The sequence below is a fragment of the Phialemonium atrogriseum genome, assembly GCF_030411735.1.
Source record: "Phialemonium atrogriseum strain 8032-3 unplaced genomic scaffold QBC33scaffold_7, whole genome shotgun sequence".
Classification (NCBI taxonomy): Eukaryota; Fungi; Ascomycota; class Sordariomycetes; order Cephalothecales; family Cephalothecaceae; genus Phialemonium; species Phialemonium atrogriseum.
In genome coordinates, this window is record NW_026848144.1 from 110,124 (window position 1) to 127,651 (window position 17,528).

A 17,528-nucleotide genomic window follows, 5' to 3' on the forward strand; every position below is an offset into this window, starting at 1 on the left:
GGCTGTACTTCGAGCACACAGACTCCCCATGGGAACAGGCGTGGCTATCTCGCAATCCATTGGCAGGGCCCTCCTCGGCGCCTCCGGAAGTGGGCGACCAACTTCGGCAGCGAGAGAAGCAATATCCAGGGCCCGGGCATTGCAATCTTGTCTCACGGCTGGATACCTCGGCGTTGGGCCTTTCGCAGCTCGTCACCTCCTTCCATGGCCAGGACAAGTGCTCCCTTCGCAGAACCTATGCGAGGTCATTCCAACCCTCCACGTCTATGGGCTGCCCAAACGCGCCACGCTAGCCGTTTCGCGTCTAAGCAATACTAAAAGTACTGTACCAACGTGGTGCTTGGCCTTCGCGGCTGAAAACGTCCGTCCGCCTGGCTTCTGTCGAGTACCTGACCTTGCTCTCTCCCCTTGGTTCCGGGATCCCCCTACCCCTCGCCTGTTCGGCAATCTGGTAACTAATTCTGTGGCTGCTACTGAGTAGTGCTCAACCACACGCCGTAGGGGAGTACGTACACACTCAACCTCCTTTCCTTGTCTGGGTAATATAACCCACCCCAGTCGCATTATACCCTCCTTCAGAAGGGGAAAAGCTCCATCACCCACCCAAAATCTTCTCCACTTGCCAGCCACGGCATTCAGCACCATGCACACAAACCAAGTACCGTGTTGTACCTCCCCTGTCTCATGTCACTCGACTCACTCCCCCCTCCCCATGTTCTCTTCCTGGCTTCCTGGGGGGGGCACAGATTGCTCACAGCGGAACGCTCCTTGATTCCTACCCAATACCGGCTTTGCTGGCGAGGCAAGCTGTCGTTGCGATCATAATACATGCAGGCTCCATTATTCGATGGTCATGCTGCTCTCCAACTGCATGGTAGCCCATGTTTCATAATTTATTCACCATCCAGCCTGTCGTTTTGTGTTCTTCTGCGTTTCCCAGACACCTCAGTCCCTTTAGATCAACCGGAGTCCCAAGTCTCCTCTTTAGGTTAGCCGTCCGGGGTCTCTCGATTTCGCTAATTTATTTGGGTGTCTGTCAACCTGCTGTCATCCCCCCCGGCCCCCGTTGTTGCATCATTAGTCCATGCCAGGGTCGTGTTCCTATATCCGGCAGCCAGACAGACCATGGCATAAGATCCTCAAATTATGCTACCGCCGTCGTTGGGCAAGGTAACTTGGCTCCCTGTACCTGCTTAAGAATGTCGTTTCGCACATGGGCAAAACGCTTATGTCACGATAACGAAGATCAGACGATATAATGCGTCCCCTGCCCACACTGCGCTATCCTGTTCCTTGAATCCTACTCTGTACCCATATAGAAAAGTGAAAAATCCAGCCCATACTGGAAAGCTCAGACAAGGAAACGAGATTCTCAACGCCATACCAGCCTCACAATTTCGCCAGTCATGCCCAGCTGTTGAAGGAAGGGTCCACCAGGTTGTGTCATCGCTCGCCCACCATTGCGGGACACCCAAACGACGCCGCCCGTAGTCGGGAGGGGAGGAACCATCCATCAACTCTCACTGCCGAGCAGCATTCTGCCACCATCGCCAGTATCAGATATCGTCGCCCCTCGAAAACACATGTGCTCTGCTGCCCAACAAGCAATAGCACCCCTTCCTCCTCATAGTCTCACGGCGCCTTGCCCTCGGGGTGGCGGACTACGTCTGAGACGGTCAACGCCCTTGCATACCACCGCACCCTACTCCCGACGCAGCCCCGCGGGGGCCCCATCTGACAAATTCTTTCCATACAGAACCCGGCGACCAGCCAGAGCGGTTCGCTCTGGCGGAACCCATGTATTGGAGGCACGCTGGCGGGCAATTACCGAGTAGGACCGGACTACAATGTCGATTACTCACCACAGGAATCGCATCCGGGCGACCAGAGCCAGCCTCAGCACCCGTATGGCGGGCATCACCACCGGGCCTCGCTCGGACATGCCGGGCCCGGGGCTCTCCATGATCCGCCGGACCATCACCACCAGCAGCCGACCCATCACGGCCTGCAGCAGCATCACCCTGGCGCGCACCATCAGCACCAGGTGTTGATGGACCCCTCGCACATGGCCGGGCTTCCCGGAGCGCGGCACATGGGCCATCCGGGGCCTCCGCACTACGCCGCTCCTGGCCCTTCTCCCCACAATGTTGTTACTCCCTTGTATCCGTCTTTAGCCCCCTCCCACGGCGCCTCGGCAGGGGTAAAGCGGCCGCGCCCAGACGAGCTCGATCTATCTGTTCCCGGCATGCCAGACCTTCAAGAGAGCGACCTCGAATCTATGCAGCAGACACCAATGGGCGCGGCGTATGCGCAAGCCGCTACGGCCCCTCCCACCCATCACCACCATCGACTTCCAGACACAGGCCCTCCAAACAAGCTAATGCGACGGGAAGGGGATGGAGGCAGTGGAGGGGGCGCGCCCAGTGTCGTTGGGCAGGCAGGAATGCCCCCTCCTGCTCCCCGACCAAGAGGCCCAAAGCTGAAATTTACACCCGAGGACGATCAGCTACTCATCGACCTGAAGGAGAACAAGAGTCTCACGTGGAAGCAAATCGCCGACTTTTTCCCTGGACGATCTAGCGGGACGCTTCAAGTACGCTATTGTACAAAACTCAAGGCCAAGACCACTCAGTGGACCGATGAGACGGTGAGTGGGATCCAGACCGGCGCACTTTGGTTTCCTACCAAGAAGGCACATGGTACAACTACAGTTGGTTCGATTTCGCTGACATTGGAGATGCTCAGGATCAAAAGCTTCGCACAGCGCTCCAAGACTACGAGAACGAGAAATGGCGTATCGTGGCGAACAAGGTGGGCACAGGGTTTACGCCCGCCGCTTGTCGAGAGAGGGCGTCGGAGTTGCTTGGTCAAAACTTATAGCAATCAATGTCCCCGCCAGGGGTTTCGACTCCTAGGCCCGGGGACGCCACCTTATACCCCTCGCAACTCCAATAAGGAGCTTGCGGGATGAGAGAGGCGTTGCAACGGCAGGCGTCGACGACATGGTTCAGAAAGCGGCACCCATATCGCCTTTTCGCCCTTCCGGCACGAGTGCACACATCGGAAGCTCGGCAGCCTCAGAAAGAAGCAACAACGACGCACTACCGCAAAACACACAAACTACGGCACCGAGGACCATCTTCTCCTCCCCCTGTTGCCCGTCTTTTGCTCCCTCTCGACGACCCACACTTGACTCGTTACTTCAAGTTCTCACGTACATTCTTCTATTCTCTTCTCCAGCGAGGCGCACGGTTGCTAGCAGATGCCTTTTCGAAGGGACAGGTGGAAGGGCCATTTGGCTCATTGCGCCTTATATCCCCCCTTCGCAACGAGTTTTGGGTGGCTTGTTTACCATTATTCTTGTCTGAATTCGACGCTTCGGCATTCTGCACACATCGTTTTAGGGGGCTTCCTTTTGGGAATTGGCGGGTTAATACTAGAGATACCCCAGAACACCGCCTAATGACGGCTTTCCCCAGGGCTTTTCACTGTCCTTTTGTTTCCTCATGTCTGACGATATAGATAAGGGGGCACCAAGGGTGATTGATATACATGATGGATGTTTCTTTTTGGTTACAAACCCGGGTGACGAACTATGACCTCTTTTATTTTCTCCCTGGCGAACGGGTATAGGAGCCGGCCACTGGATATGTGGCCAGGTCCGCTACGACGAGAGAGCGGCTGAGCGCGGATGGGCGGCCAGCCGGCCACCCAAGGGGCCCGGGCAGAAGGGAAAGGGAGGGGGGAAAAGAAAGAGGAGGCTGGTCAGGTTGCTTCGATAACCTTGCTTGGGACCCGTCCTGGGAGACGGGGGAATGGGAAACGAAGGGGAATTTACACGGCGTCTGGGGGGGAGGCGCAAACGCAAACACAAACGCACACGCGCACACGAAAAAACACGAGACTGGCTGGGGAACGGCGGCATAATTTATATCAACACACCCACAGGCACCGGCACTTCCACGATACCTCCCTCTTAATTGGCTTCCCCACCTCTCTGTCATGTTCCTGGCAGGACGACACCATCTCCGCTGTTCCTTAATCTTATCCTTGTTGTTTAGAATTCATTGCTACTCTCTTTCCTCGCACAACTTTATTTCCTAGCTGTCTCAAACTGTAACGTACCTGCGCAAGCTTCGTTGGTGGGGAGGAGGTCTGGTCGGTTTAGCATACGCACTTGATAGATATTTTTCCTGCATAGGTAGTCACTAATAACATCAGTGCCACCACCTGCCGTTGACGAGCAGGGTGCACACGATATATCATATCGGGTACGCAGCGCGTCTCTACTCAGGGTGACTTACTGGCTGCCCTTCTTGATGTTTGGGGTCTCTGTGTGCATGTCTCTCCCCCGCAGGATCGAGGCAATTCTTGATCCAATAGAAACAAACCATCGTCGTCTGATTGGCCAGGCAAGTCGTCCCAAAGCGGGAGGCAGCCAGAAAGATTTGCTCTCAGAGGGAAGAAAAAAAAAAAAAGACGTGTCAGAAATCCCACACACAAGACATTGGGGTTGGAAAGACAAGGGGCAGCGCACCACAGAGTCGAGAGGATTGAAGGTTGTAGCCAACCAAACCAACGGATAGCCCAACGGTCTGCCCGCGTATTCAGATAAGCCTCCTCTTTTTCCCCGACAAAGGGCTGAAAAAAAAAAGCAATGATAGAAACGGCGGCGCAGAGAAAAGCGCCGAGTTGAGTCTAGGCCTCGCTCCAATCGAACGATGGAGCCATACTCACCTCGCAGGGAAGGAGCATCAACGTCTCTAACCAACCCCAGCCTAGATCGCAACGTGCAAATTTCTGACGCAGGCAGGCAGGCAGGCAGGCAGGCAGGCAGAGGGTCCTCATGCCGGTACAAGAAAATCCCCGGGACGCCCGACATTCGGGGATCGTCCCAGCAATCGAAGCTTCCGTCGAGGGGCGGCCATAGCTCCTCCCTGGCCCTGGTAAATAAATCGTGTGGTCGGGGAAGACAGACAGACCCCCGGGAGGCTCCTGAACGAGTATCCGAAATCTGACAGCTCACGGCGCCGATCTTTGTGGGGGGCATGGGATTCCATGTCTTTTTTCCTCGTTTTATTGTCGGCTGCTTGGCGCGCGATGTCACGTAACTATTGATGTCAAATTTCCGACTACACTGCTGGCTGGATTTGCGATGCTTTGGGGCCATTCTGTACCTACTGCCTACTGCGCAGACCTTTTCGTTCAGACCTTCCTTTTTCGCTCTTTCTTTTTTTCCACATCTGTCTTGCCTGTGCGTCGACCTGCCTCCCTCCTGAGGCGAGAGTCACAAGGAATACAAGGGACTTAAGCGACATATGCGGTCAGCCCCCGACTCGCCTGCTGCCGTCGCATATGAATGACGGAGCCAATCGGGACATTTAACCAAATATACCTTGACAGGGCCCATCGGCCCCATCCAATGATTGTTCCTCGCAAGCTTCTCCGGCCAGGGGGGAGTACTTTAGCGAAAGACCTTTCTTTCCTTTTGCGATACTTGAGGTACAATCCCATCTGGCTGGTTTTTCTCCTTTGTGTGGAAGTGGCCAATCCGGCGCCATTACGTATTCCGCAGACTCGAGGCGAAAAAACCCTGGCATTGTCTCAGGCATATTGCACGCTGCTTCGGCATGTATGTCATACATGTCACAAGGCCTACCTATTGTGCCACTGCCCAGATATGGTGGGACGTCCCGTGTAGGAGGACGACGCCATATTTTTTTCCAGACGCGCTCCGCTCGGCTCCAGGTGGCTCTGGCGCATCTGGTATGCTAGATTGCGCATCGTAGGAAGCGGAATAATTGGGGTTGCAAAAGTAGCAAAGGTGGTGTCGACCTTGCTGCAAACAGGACCACATGTGGAAAGAGGCCGAGCTCCTTTTCCAGCAAAGATCTGCCCAAGGCTGCTTCTTCTGGATCCCAGATAGTAACCTGACGTATCGACTAATTTGGCGATGCCAACCTGCGCAGTCTTGCCACTTTTGGAGTACTGTATGTACATACATGTGCAGAGAAGGGTCGTCGATGCAGGCTTTTGCTGGGAGGGAAGAGGCCCTTTGGCGTAATGAGGGGGGTATATCAAACCCCCATATCGGGGCTATAACGATGCCATGGTAAGAGATCCACCACGACACGTCACGAAATGTCTGGGCGAAAGATCACAAAGCCTTCCCCAGAAAGGGCCAAGGCTTCTCCGCATAGTAGGTCCTGCGAAGATCTTGCAGCAGATGACCAGCTTGACAACATCCTTCTATTCGCAGGCGTCAGCCCTTCCTGCAAATGGCCTTGTCGGGCACGGCGTACGTCCGTAATTTCACGGAATTTAATATGCAGTAGATAGGCCTCTGAGAAGCGGTGTGAATGTCAAAGGAGAACAGTCGATTGGGCGAGCCCGGTTTCGGTTTTGATGAATAACCAGTGGGTTCCTCTTCCTGGTGGTGGGTGTGTCCAAGTTTAACGAGAACCGAGGCAATATCATTCTCGTTATAGCCCCCCATATGCGCCCGGGCATATTTCCGCTCAATCAGGATCGCCTGCACTCTTTGGTTCGAACGATGGCGGATCAAAACTTTAAACATGTGCAGTGGGTGGCAATCACCCGCCCCTGGCCAGGTACTTCAGTGCCCTATCCGAATGCTGTTTGATCATAGGCTGCTGCAAGACGCAATCATAATGAGACGATCATTGCTGTCAGGGGCAGACATGTCCGCCGACTTGTGTTGCTTCCAGAACGGTGCCGTTTTCCACGAGCTGGATCAGCCGCTTGTGACCCTCGACATCCAGCCCGCCCAGGTAGCCGGCAGTATCGATCAGCCATCCGTTGAACTCTCTGATCTCGGTTTTCTTTCCCGACATTACATCTTGCAACATGGAACTTGTGTTGTCCTTGACCTTTTCGCCAACAGTGTGTAGCATGGCTCTTAGGCGTGCGGTGGAAAACCGGTCGAGTAGATATTGGAGCCGCATCTCGACGGATTCCTGTCCATCGGGGACTGCGTCGTTATCCAGCAAAATCTCTCTGCTGGTCTCGTCCCGGACTAAAGTTTGAAGTACGCGGCTGGCTTCTTCCAAGAGCACGTCCATGACCCGGATGAGCGGGCCGTCTTGGTCTGCGAAGAGAACGCCGTTCTTGCACCGTAGTATAGCTGTGAGGGGGTTGATGATGCAGTTAACAATGAGCTTCTCCAGCTGTAAAACCCAGAGATCTGACCTCGAGACCCGTCGGGCGTCAAGGTAGGGAGCTGCGGTAATCTGGCTCATCAGATAATCCGCTTGCCACGCGTTCTCGCTGTTCAGCGACACAGGTCCCATGGCAACGTCGGCCGGCGATGCATGGAGGCTCCTGAAAGTACCTAAGGACGTGACGCCGTGCGTTGCGACGCAGGCAATCCAGTTCGGATGTCCATTTGGCTGATACCGGCAATGGTTGTACTCGACCCCGTACGGGGGCCATAGTCTGTTCATGCCGTTTTGAACAAAGGCAACCGTGGACCGACCATTCAGATAACGGCGGAGTTTATCGACCTGAGGCAGCGCATCCGGGGCTTTGGTTGCGATGATGAGGTTGGAGATGGCGCGCCCATTGCAGATCTCCGTGGTTGGACCAATGTCTGGCCTCTGATCGGTCCACCACTCGACATTAAAGTCGAGAGTCCGCGCTCTCGTCCCGGAGCGAGTTATCTCAATCCCCGGGTTCGACGCCCATTGCTCAAGTAACGACCTCTTGTGGAACACGAGGGTAATCGGTGGTGGTTCTGGAAGCTTGGCGAGCGCAGTTGCGAAGAGACGACCAAGATTTCCGACGCCGAGGACATAGAAGCGTTTACTCGAGTCTCCGCTTGTAGGAACCTCCTTATTTTGACCCCGATGGCAACCTTGAACTCCAGGAAGGTTCGCCAATGTCCATGAGAAGAGCCTGGGTGCGAGGGAGCGGTCCTGAAGCATCTCCTCAAGCCATGGCGGCCGAGTCAGGTCCCTCGTCGAGGCAGATGGGGAAGGTGATAACATATCGCCTCGAAGTGACTTGAAGGAGTGCAGGATGCGGGCCGAGGTGTAAGTCCCCATCATACCACCAAATTGTTTGCTGAGGTGCCTCGGCCCTTCGAGCTTTGCCTGTACTTTTGCTGCTCCGGAGCAGCAGCACCTCCTCAACGCTTCCATGAGTGAGATAAAGTAACCATTCCGGATTGCCACAGTCCTCTAGAATTTTATTGTCCTGTCACATTACTGTATGCGTAAGCCATAACCTTTGGAAGGGTGGCCATGGCCCATAGCCCACACTCGATTCCATTTAAGTTAACGTATAAAGTCACCTGACTTCGCGGGATTTCGCGACAGCCAGACAATGAATGCGTCACCCCGCCGTGCCCGTCATCCAGGCACCACCTGCCTTCCCGGAGTGCATTTTTTGCCTCTTACTAAATAAAAGTCGACAAAGAACTACGAGTTCTTCAAAAATTTAAATCTTTCTTCGCAACCTCGTCAACCACTCTACGTTTCTAACTTGCTTCCCTTTGCTCTTTCTTCTTTCATGACATCATTCCGGAATCTTTCATCATGACCGCTGACGGCGAGGATTCCGGGGCAACCTCGAGCGCCAATCAGACCCTCCAGGCAGAGCATGATCACGACAAAACTGCCTCGTCTCCCAATCCGAACGAAAAGGGAAACAACCCCACCGACGAAGAATCTGCGCTCAAAGATCTGACTGAAAATGTCCGAGACCAAGATGAACTCGAGAGAGATATCACCTTCCAGGCGAACCTGGCCCTGATCGATGCAGAAGACAAGAAGGATCAGAAGCGCATCGAGAAAGTAGAGCTCACCAAGACGAGACTCGATAACCAGAGACGAACCTTACACCAGAAGCTACAAAGCTCAATTGGCAACCTGATAGCGCAGCAACGTATCCGACAAGAGATCGCCCGCCTCGACTCCGAGATACAAATATGCGACAAAGACATCTCCGACTTCAAAGAACGGATCGAGCAGCGGCACCAGGAAGATGCATCTGAGGAACGTGGGCCTGGCACGGGCGGGAAGAGACTCCCGAATGAAACCCAGCGGGAATACCTCATCCGAACTGGCAAGATCACTCCGTTCTCCAAGGTCGGTGGGCCTCGTCCAGAGGGCCTGGAGGGGGATCTCGCAGATGTGATCCTCGATGCGGAGGATGAAGCTGTGGCCGATGAGCTGGAAGAGCAGGTCAGCTATGAGCCGCGCTCGCATCAGAACCTCCGGCTTCCGGGTTTTGCTGAAGAGCCTGAATCCGGGCCGTCGGTGGTCGAGGACGAATTCTCTCTGCGGCCACGAAAGAAACGCAAGGTCCAAGCCGAGGCAGTCTCGTCTGATGAGTTCACGCCCAGCGCTGCCGCTTCGGAGGCGGAAACTCCCGAACCATTCAAGTTTGGTGATGAGGAGAGTGATGATGTCGACCTAACTGATCTGACTCGCAAACCCCCCCGCAAGAAAGTTGCAAGGGGCGAAGGCAAAGTCGACCTGAGCAGAATCGACGATGGAAACGAGGACGTCTACCAGACGAGGCTTCAGGACTGGGTGGATCGAAGAAGTCGTGCTCGAAGACGCCGCCAGGAAAATTCTGGCCAACTTATCGAGCTCGACACTGGCGAGGAAGAGTGGTTCAAACCCTCTCCCGACCAGCCGGACCACAAGTTCGAGAATGGCCTCAAGTTACCCGGTGACATTTATCCCTCGCTATTCGACTACCAGAAAACAGGCGTGCAGTGGCTTGCAGAACTATATGCTCAGGAAGTTGGTGGCATTATTGGAGATGAGATGGGGCTTGGCAAGACAGGTATGAGCTGTTGTCGCTGGCTTTGGCCATCTCTCCATGCAAACGCTGACTTGTCTCTCAGTCCAACTTATTTCCTTTGTTGCCGCCTTGCACTATAGCAAGATGCTTGACAAACCGGTGATAGTGGTCGCACCAGCTACGGTCCTTCAACAGTGGGTCAACGAATTCCATCGCTGGTGGCCCCCTCTGCGAGTGTCTATCTTGCATTCCTCGGGTAGCGGGATGTTGAACGTGCGGAACGAAGGCCATCTTGAAGAGCACGAAGACGATTGGGGGGGCATTCGCAGACCTACAAAGTCCAACAAGGCAGCGGAGAAGATCGTCGACCGAGTGGTGAAACACGGTCACGTCTTGGTGACCACATACGCAGGGTTACAGACGTATAGCGACGTCTTAATCCCGGTCGACTGGGGTTACGCTGTTCTGGACGAGGGTCACAAGATCCGAAGTCCCAACACCACCATCACCGTCAATTGCAAAGAGCTCAGGACCGTGCATCGAATCATCCTATCTGGAACCCCGATGCAGAACAACCTGACCGAGCTCTGGTCCCTATTCGACTTCGTATACCCGATGCGGCTAGGGACCCTGGTCAGCTTCCGCAATCAATTCGAGATACCCATCAAGATTGGCGGCTATGGCAATGCAACAAATCTCCAGGTCATGACGGCGCAGAAATGTGCAGAGACCCTGAAGGACGCAATCAGCCCGTATCTCCTCCAGCGCTTCAAGGCGGACGTAGCTGCAGACCTGCCTAAGAAGAGCGAGCAGGTTCTGTTCTGCAAGCTGACCCAGCCACAGCGGACGGCGTATGAGTCGTTCCTGAAATCAGATGAGATGGCGGCAATTCTGGCAAGGACGCGGCAGTCCCTCTACGGCATCGACATCCTCCGCAAGATATGCAACCATCCGGACCTGCTTGACACTCGACTGAAGACCATGCCGGGCTACAAGTGGGGAAGTGCCAATAAATCCGGCAAGATGCAGGTTGTCAAAGCTCTGCTGCAAATGTGGAAGCGGCTGGGACATAAAACCTTGCTCTTCAGCCAAGGCACCCAGATGCTGGATGTCCTGGAGGAGTTCGTCAAGCGCCAGGATGGCATCCGGTACCTTCGGATGGACGGTAAGACACCGATCAAGGAGCGCCAGGCACGCGTTGACCAGTTCAACAACACCCCAGAGATTGACCTCTTCCTGCTGACTACCAAAGTTGGGGGGTTGGGTGTAAATCTCACGGGGGCAAACCGAGTCATCATCTTCGATCCCGACTGGAATCCGTCCAATGACGTGCAAGCCCGCGAGAGAGCTTGGCGCCTGGGACAGAAGAAGGAAGTGACAATCTACCGGCTCATGACTGCCGGCACCATCGAAGAGAAGATCTACCACCGCCAGATCTTCAAGCAGTTCCTGTCAAACAAGGTGTTGAAAGATCCAAAACAGCGAACTACCTTCCGACTTAAGGATCTGCATGACCTCTTCACACTCAGCTCGTATGAAGAAGGCAGGACCGAGACCAGCGAGCTATTCAAGGGCAGCGAGGTGAAACTCAACAAGCCATCGGGGCCGGAGGAAATGATTCTACCGGACAGAGACATGGGTCCCCTTCGAAAACCTCAGAATTCAGCTTCCAAGACGGTGGAGCCTGCTGCCAAGCTCGAGAGCGCTGCCGATGGCGATGAGGGGCTCAAAGGCATCGAGGGTGTCGCGGGGCTCGAGGTCTACAGGGGTGAGGCCGAGGCACAACCGAGCGAGGAGGACCGTCTCATGGAAGGCATCTTTGCCAGCTCGGGGATACACAGCGCGCTGGAGCACGACGAGATCATGAGCGGCAAGAAGACGGTCAAGGCAGACCGTGCAATGCTGCAGCAGGAGGCGAACCGGGTCGCGAGGTTGGCCGCTGCGCACCTCCGCCGGGCGGGAGAGCAGGCCCAGAACGTGCCCATCGGCACCGTCACCTGGACCGGCGAGGTGGGCGAAGCTGGCCGCCCGAGCAACATCCGCCGCGGACGAGGCGGTCCCAGCTCGTCCGGTGTCCTGGCCGGCATCGCCACTCGGCAGGGCCTTGATGATGGGAGCCCGGGGAGCTCGAGATCGGCCACGCCGAGCGGCTCGGGGAGACAGCAGGCTGCCAGGTCGGATGACTTTGTGCAGATGATACCCGCCTACATCAAGAGGCACGGCGGCCAGGTCCCGTCCAAGCTGCTCGTGGACCACTTCAACCACTACTGCACGAATGCCCGACAGGCTAACCTGTTCAAGGTTGCTCTGGAGAAGGTGGCAAAGATGGAGAAGCGCGGATCGAGTGGACGGGCGATCTGGTCCCTGAAGCCGGCTTACCAGTAATGACAATGACGAGTTGGTGAGAAGGCGAAGATTCCACCGGGGTGTCTTTGCGAAGTTCTTGTGATGTATACCAGATACTATGACATGACGTCGCCCATGACAGGCGTTGGGTTGCTTCCCTGGTTTCAGCATAGCGTTGCATTTGGGCGGTAAGGCCCATCGCGGGTCCAACAGAGATATTGAACGGAGATATGATGAAGAAACCAGGTAGGCATGACTTAAAAAGAGATATCCATTAACACACTCATATCATAGAATCAATTTAATCGTTAAATTGACAAGCAAGTAATGTGTCAGTGATAATCGACTAGTTGACTACAAGCAGAAAAGTAAAAAAGAACGGCTCAGTGTGGCTGGCCATTGACATCCTTCCATCATGCAGTCATTCCGCGCCCCAAACCTTCACCACACCATGGCATCGTACAACACCAGTCAGGCAGGTTGGTTGAACCAGAGAGTATATATAAGAGCCTAGGAAGAGGCATGGCCCATATGCAGCTTCGTCTTGAGCTTCTCGCCCAGCTTCCTGTCCTTGCCTCCGCTGTGGGCGTCCTTCGCGTGGGTGTCCTTGGAGTCACCCGCGTCGGAGCCTGCCGTTTTCGGTCCGGGGTCCCTGTGCACGCCCTTCTGATCGAGGAGACCTGCGAAACCCAGAATTGTCAGTACAAGGTAGATAGATAGAGAGAGAGAGAGAGAGAGAGAGAGAGAGAGAGAGAGAGAGAGAGAGATTGAGAGATTTGCAAGCAGCAGGGGGATAAGGAAACCAGAAACAACATACGCTCAGCCTCCTTCCCAGCCCCAGGGTTCGCAGCATCGAAATCCCCACCATCGGCCCTTAACCCCGTACTCTTGACGTACTTCTCCCCCGTCCCCTCCCCATGGCTCTCCTTCTGCGGCCCGTCCTCTCCACCCGCCCCCTCGTCCTTGGCTTCACCGCCGCCGAGCGCCCCGCCCCCGGCATTCCCCCCGGCCCTCCCCGCGTCCCCACCCCGCTCCCGCGCAACCTCTTCGATCGGCCGCGGACCGGGCCCGTCGAGCTTGGCGGGGTTGTCGTCCACGTCGGGCCCGTCGCCAGAGTCGTCGACGTCGGAGCGCTGGCGCGCCGCCGTCGCGCCGGGCTGCAGGGGGTCGGACGGCGAGCTGACGTCGCCCTGCGTGCGGCTGCTGTCGCCGCGGCCGGTGGAAGAGTCTTGGGTCTGGTTGGGGGGTGGGGGGTTGCCGCCGCTGCCGCTGGTGGTGGTGTCGGAGGTGGGGGCGCCGATGTAGGTGTCGCTGGAGATTCCCGTGCCGCCGCTGTTGGCGCTGGCGGTGTTGGTGTTGGTGGGCGTGCGGTCAGTGGCTCTCACTCCGGTGCTGTCGCCGGGTTCTTTTGTGGTTGTCTCTTTTAGTTACCAGGCTTGGTAGGCTTTTCGGGTTAGATACTCTGTGGTAGGTTTTGCTCCGTCAGTACACATAAGACTGGGTAAGGGGGGGCCGAGGTACGCACCACCAATGTTGCCGGCGTCGTATGGCTCTCCCTTGGAGACGTCTCCTGACTTGCCGGAGATGGGCTCTTCATGGGACGCGCTGGTTCCCCAGACGGCCTTCGCGGCTGTGTTTGCCATGTTGCTGATGGTCTCCATGGTTATTTAATTTCAGTCTACTTTGTAATCTTCTTGCCTCGGTCGCTGGTTTCGTTCGATCCGTGACAGGGTATATCCAGTGAAGGTACTAACCGGTGATGAAGTATAAGAGCGTTTATGAGAAGATACGTAGGCGACTAGTAATAGTGGCGATCAGGGTCTTATGGATTGATTCAGGTGGAAAAGATCTAAGGGAGGGCAAGCCCGAGAGTATGTTTTATGGGAACAGTTGAAGGCTTAAAGCAAGGACAGTGGTCACTCGATTGGAGAGGAGGGAAGGAGTGACGTCTTTGGTCAAGGTCAACCGTTGGACGGGGACAAGGCGGGAGGGACCAGCTGGTTGCCATTGTCACCAACAACCTAGTCGCTTTCCCGGTTTGTCGCTGCTTGATACTATCCGTGTTTGCCTCTCTGCTCTTGCAGGATATCCGTCCGAATCACTACCGATAGCAATTAATCCAGGACTTCCCTCAATTCCCAAGGCCGAATTACAAGCTCGAGGATGCTGTTTCTGCTCCTCCATATCACTACAGTCAGTATAAGCTTTCCGTAGACACGCCGAGATCCCCATCCCCGAACCCCAAGCTGCTCGCTCCGTGTGGGGGATGCATGACGTCGGGATGCACAATTGCGTCACCGATGTGCCATGACAATTGGGTGATGCAAGGGATCTCCACCAAAATCGCCAAAGATCGTCCCCAGCAGTCACGGGCAATTAATTATTGGGAGGGAGGCGCTTACAGAACCCTGTGATTGTCGGTTGGCTTACGAAGACACCTACGTGTACTATGGTAGCCCGGTATGATGAATAGTTGGCAGGAGCTGGGATGGGCTATTTTTGGGTATCAGATCTACTCCATTCAAACAAACCTTACAACATCCAACCAAGTGCACCTATGGGAATTCCCGAATCCCCCACCTTACAACATAATCCAAGCTACCACAGCCCCAGCCGCAACAGCCAATCCCCCAGCAGCGGCCCGCCCAGCAGCCCCAGCCGCAACGGCCGTCGTGACCGGTGCCGCCGTCGTCTGCACCCAGGATGCACTCGGCGCCCCAGTACCGTAGGCAGAGGAAGAAGTAGCATACGAAGAAGTACCATTGTTCCACGACCCGGCCTTCACCCCAATCCCGCCCACAAACGACGGCGGTGTCGCGCCGGCAGAGGACGAGGGGCTCGTGCCGACCGTCGCTGTGGCCGCGGCCTGGTGCACCACGGGCGGTGCGATGGAGCTCGGCGGCGCGAACGTCTCGACCACCGGCGTGGCGCACGGGACGAGGACGACGACGTCGGTGATGATGTGGACGACGGCCGCCGCCGCGGTTGGCTCCGCAATCGCGGTGCTGCTGGGCGTGGCTGGCAAGGTGATGTTGGCGGAAGCTGGGCAGACTGTCGTGTAGATGTCGACCGTCTGGGTGACAAGGATCTCGCTCTGATACGAGGCTGGGCAGTTCACAACGCTAGCGGCGCAGCTTGTGATCGTATAGACTGTAGTCGTAGAGACTGTTGAAGTGACCAGGTCATCGCCGCCAGCAGATGTCGACGAATTGGCACCGGGGTACCTGAAGGTGGGAGATGAGGACCCAGTCGGAGAAGCAGAGGGCGCAGTTGTGACGGTCGGGCTGTTGAAGGTCGTCAGCCCCTCCGTGGGGCCGCTTTCGAACGGAGATGAGACAGAGACGGAAACCACCTCAGAGGCGACAGGAACGGTGTTTGTGTCAGCTGTTTGCGTGAGATAGCTTCCCGTCTCAGCCGCCGATTCGCTGATCCAGCATTGGGTGAGGGTAGGAGCAGTGAGCAAAGTCGTGGAGACGGTGGGAATAGCGCCGATGGTCTTGTAATCGACGACGACGTCAAAGTGAGCGAACGCGCCAACGTTGAGATCCCACCACTCCGTGCTCTGGAGCGCACAGGTAGGGGTGGAATCCAAAACGGCAACAAACTCGATAATGTTGGCATAGATACCCAGCTCGGCACCGGCTCCGATCCCGAAAAACTCCGCTTCAGCACCGCATTGCACGCGGAGACGCAGGTCGGCCTTGAAGGTGGCCCGTCCCGCTTTGACGGTGACCGGAAGGGACTTGCTGCTGAGTCCATCACTGATCTCTATCATTAGCGCCGTGGTGTCTGTTGTTGGGGGTCGGCATCCGGACTCGTGCCACACTTACAAGAAATGATCAGTGATATCTCCACCAAATACGCTCGCTTCCAAATAAGCATCGTCGGCGAGTTTGACGTAGAAGCCGCCCTCAAGGTCGATCTGTTCGGTCAAGCTGAAGACCAAGTCCACGTAGAAGACGACCCCAACACTGAGCCCGGGGAAGCCCAGACCGATGGGCGAGTTGGAGGCGAACAGGTTGATTGCATAAGAAGCGCCGGCAGAAACGGCAAGCTCCATATCCACATAAGCTTCGACCCCTTTGAACTCGAGCCGGACAGTGGGATCAATGATATTCTCATCCGTCAGCTTGGCAACGACAGTGCCCTTGGTGTAACAGTCGACACAAGTGACTGCAAGTGAAACCCTCTCCACATCCCCGGCATCACCGACGCTGACCCAGGATCTGTGAAACAATTAGTGACGTCCCTGGGCTCGGCAAGGATTACATCGAGTCTTTACCCAGCGAAGAGAACTTCGTTCTTCCATGCCTTCTCCATGTCGAAGTCCGCTGAGAGTCTCTTGTCCAGCCGCGGCTGGCGCGCCAACTCCAGCGCCTCCCGGAAAACCAAGTCATTCTCTGGTTTACCGACCATTACGTCCACCGGTGTGGGGCTTGCAGAGCTAACCACGGCCCAGAGGGCAGCCAGGCCAGCACCATAATAACGCGAAAACAACATACTGAAGGAGTGACGAAGAAACTAATGAGCGGATAGGTTGGGCCGAGGCCGGAAGTGACAAGCACCCCTGTGGTGTTTGGGAGTAAAAAAGAGCGACAACGACCTTCAGGAGGCTTGGAAGTTGGGGTGGGAAGGGGGATTCGAGGAGGGAACACAGCCATCTTTATCAACACGGATGACCGCTGGAGCCTGCGGCACCTTGGTTGTGCGATGCTCGTCGCCGGCCAGTGTCACTTCACACATGTCAAGTTTGTGAGCCACCAGAAATTGAAGAAGCCAGGCCTCTAGGATGGCAGAACTAATCGGAGGGGATAGCTCGACATTCTAGAGGAAACAATTACCCAGTTCGGCCGTTTAAGACGCGGTGCGGAGATGCGCGCAATTAGGCCGTACTTACCGATATACAAAGTCCCGCCACTTAGAAAGCGGAGACATGGGGGTCTCCAGCATTGAGGATCTACCCCATCCTGGTGACCGTTTTGGAAGGTGTCGAATGACAGCGCCCGGATGCGATGTTTCGAGACTTTAAGGGGTTTCGAAACGATCAGCGAGACTCCTGGATGGTCAGTGCTCGAAGAGAGCTGAAAAAAATGCCAGCCAATCAGGAATGAGAAATGAACATCTCCAAACAACACCTTGCCTGGTCTCCTGATTGCTTCTCATTACTGCGTAGGTAGGGGGTGTTAGGACGGGAGGAGTTGATAATGTCCTCGAAGTCTAGATCAGGGCAGAGGGAAAAGTCCTGGCCTAAATAGAACCAAATCTTGTGGTAGGTATACGGGGTACCAAGCAGACCGGGGGGGGGGGGGGGGGGCGCCGTTATAAAAAGCACAAAAAACCCACCAGCACCAAAATGTAATTGAACCCAAAACAAGTTTAACAAAGTAAATTTCCAAAAAAAAAAAACGCCA

At 55.6% G+C, this 17,528-nt stretch overlaps 6 protein-coding genes across 6 annotated transcripts; 2 read left to right on the plus strand and 4 right to left on the minus strand.

Annotated features, from left to right (window-relative positions):
* Positions 1–853: 853 nt before the first annotated feature.
* Positions 854–2,880, plus strand: QBC33DRAFT_576881 (uncharacterized protein; the record flags this gene model as incomplete). The annotated part of the gene is made up of 3 exons (XM_060430945.1): positions 854–874; positions 1,757–2,647; positions 2,746–2,880. The coding sequence occupies 3 exons, from the start codon at positions 854–856 to the stop codon at positions 2,878–2,880; spliced, it is 1,047 nt and encodes a 348-aa protein (XP_060285261.1).
* Positions 2,881–4,017: 1,137 nt separating this feature from the next.
* On the minus strand, positions 4,018–5,488 carry QBC33DRAFT_339506 (uncharacterized protein). The gene is made up of 3 exons (XM_060423740.1): positions 5,182–5,488; positions 4,305–5,111; positions 4,018–4,155 (listed from the first exon to the last, which is right to left on the minus strand). Exons 1-3 carry the CDS (start codon positions 5,316–5,318, stop codon positions 4,110–4,112), a joined length of 990 nt encoding a protein of 329 aa, XP_060285262.1. The 5' UTR covers positions 5,319–5,488; the 3' UTR covers positions 4,018–4,109.
* A 799-nt stretch (positions 5,489–6,287) lies between these two features.
* QBC33DRAFT_605274 (6-phosphogluconate dehydrogenase C-terminal domain-like protein) lies at positions 6,288–8,373 on the minus strand (the record flags this gene model as incomplete). The annotated part of the gene is made up of 2 exons (XM_060432275.1): positions 6,288–7,974; positions 8,357–8,373. 2 exons carry the CDS (start codon positions 8,371–8,373, stop codon positions 6,690–6,692), a joined length of 1,302 nt encoding a protein of 433 aa, XP_060285263.1. The 3' UTR covers positions 6,288–6,689.
* QBC33DRAFT_487989 (SNF2 family N-terminal domain-containing protein) lies at positions 8,283–12,547 on the plus strand. The gene is made up of 2 exons (XM_060425433.1): positions 8,283–9,813; positions 9,875–12,547. Exons 1-2 carry the CDS (start codon positions 8,556–8,558, stop codon positions 12,154–12,156), a joined length of 3,540 nt encoding a protein of 1,179 aa, XP_060285264.1. The 5' UTR covers positions 8,283–8,555; the 3' UTR covers positions 12,157–12,547.
* Positions 12,392–14,123, minus strand: QBC33DRAFT_339343 (putative glycine-rich cell wall structural protein 1 protein). The gene is made up of 3 exons (XM_060423739.1): positions 13,646–14,123; positions 12,935–13,522; positions 12,392–12,797 (listed from the first exon to the last, which is right to left on the minus strand). The coding sequence occupies exons 1-3, from the start codon at positions 13,776–13,778 to the stop codon at positions 12,628–12,630; spliced, it is 891 nt and encodes a 296-aa protein (XP_060285265.1). The 5' UTR covers positions 13,779–14,123; the 3' UTR covers positions 12,392–12,627.
* Positions 14,124–14,471: 348 nt separating this feature from the next.
* On the minus strand, positions 14,472–16,917 carry QBC33DRAFT_339076 (uncharacterized protein). The gene is made up of 3 exons (XM_060423738.1): positions 16,400–16,917; positions 15,948–16,343; positions 14,472–15,878 (listed from the first exon to the last, which is right to left on the minus strand). Exons 1-3 carry the CDS (start codon positions 16,615–16,617, stop codon positions 14,699–14,701), a joined length of 1,794 nt encoding a protein of 597 aa, XP_060285266.1. The 5' UTR covers positions 16,618–16,917; the 3' UTR covers positions 14,472–14,698.
* Between the last annotated feature and the right edge of the window lie 611 nt (positions 16,918–17,528).

Excerpts from the sequence above, each read along its gene's own strand:
- QBC33DRAFT_339076 (XM_060423738.1), bottom strand. The coding sequence starts at position 16,617 with ATGTTGTTTTCGCGTTATTATGGTGCTGGCCTGGCTGCCCTCTGGGCC. Across the intron at positions 16,344-16,399 it reads AACGAAGTTCTCTTCGCTGG|ATCCTGGGTCAGCGTCGGTG; the intron begins GTAAAGACTCGA and ends ATTGTTTCACAG. Across the intron at positions 15,879-15,947 it reads GATATCACTGATCATTTCTT|TGATGGACTCAGCAGCAAGT; the intron begins GTAAGTGTGGCA and ends GATAGAGATCAG.
- QBC33DRAFT_339506 (XM_060423740.1), bottom strand. The coding sequence starts at position 5,318 with ATGTCGCTTAAGTCCCTTGTATTCCTTGTGACTCTCGCCTCAGGAGGG. Across the intron at positions 5,112-5,181 it reads AAAGGTCTGCGCAGTAGGCA|TTACGTGACATCGCGCGCCA; the intron begins GTAGGTACAGAA and ends TGACATCAATAG. Across the intron at positions 4,156-4,304 it reads AACATCAAGAAGGGCAGCCA|ACCTCCTCCCCACCAACGAA; the intron begins GTAAGTCACCCT and ends TAAACCGACCAG.
- QBC33DRAFT_487989 (XM_060425433.1), top strand. The coding sequence starts at position 8,556 with ATGACCGCTGACGGCGAGGATTCCGGGGCAACCTCGAGCGCCAATCAG. Across the intron at positions 9,814-9,874 it reads GATGGGGCTTGGCAAGACAG|TCCAACTTATTTCCTTTGTT; the intron begins GTATGAGCTGTT and ends CTTGTCTCTCAG.
- QBC33DRAFT_339343 (XM_060423739.1), bottom strand. The coding sequence starts at position 13,778 with ATGGAGACCATCAGCAACATGGCAAACACAGCCGCGAAGGCCGTCTGG. Across the intron at positions 13,523-13,645 it reads ATACGACGCCGGCAACATTG|AACCCGGCGACAGCACCGGA; the intron begins GTGGTGCGTACC and ends CAACCACAAAAG. Across the intron at positions 12,798-12,934 it reads GGCTGGGAAGGAGGCTGAGC|GTCTCCTCGATCAGAAGGGC; the intron begins GTATGTTGTTTC and ends TGGGTTTCGCAG.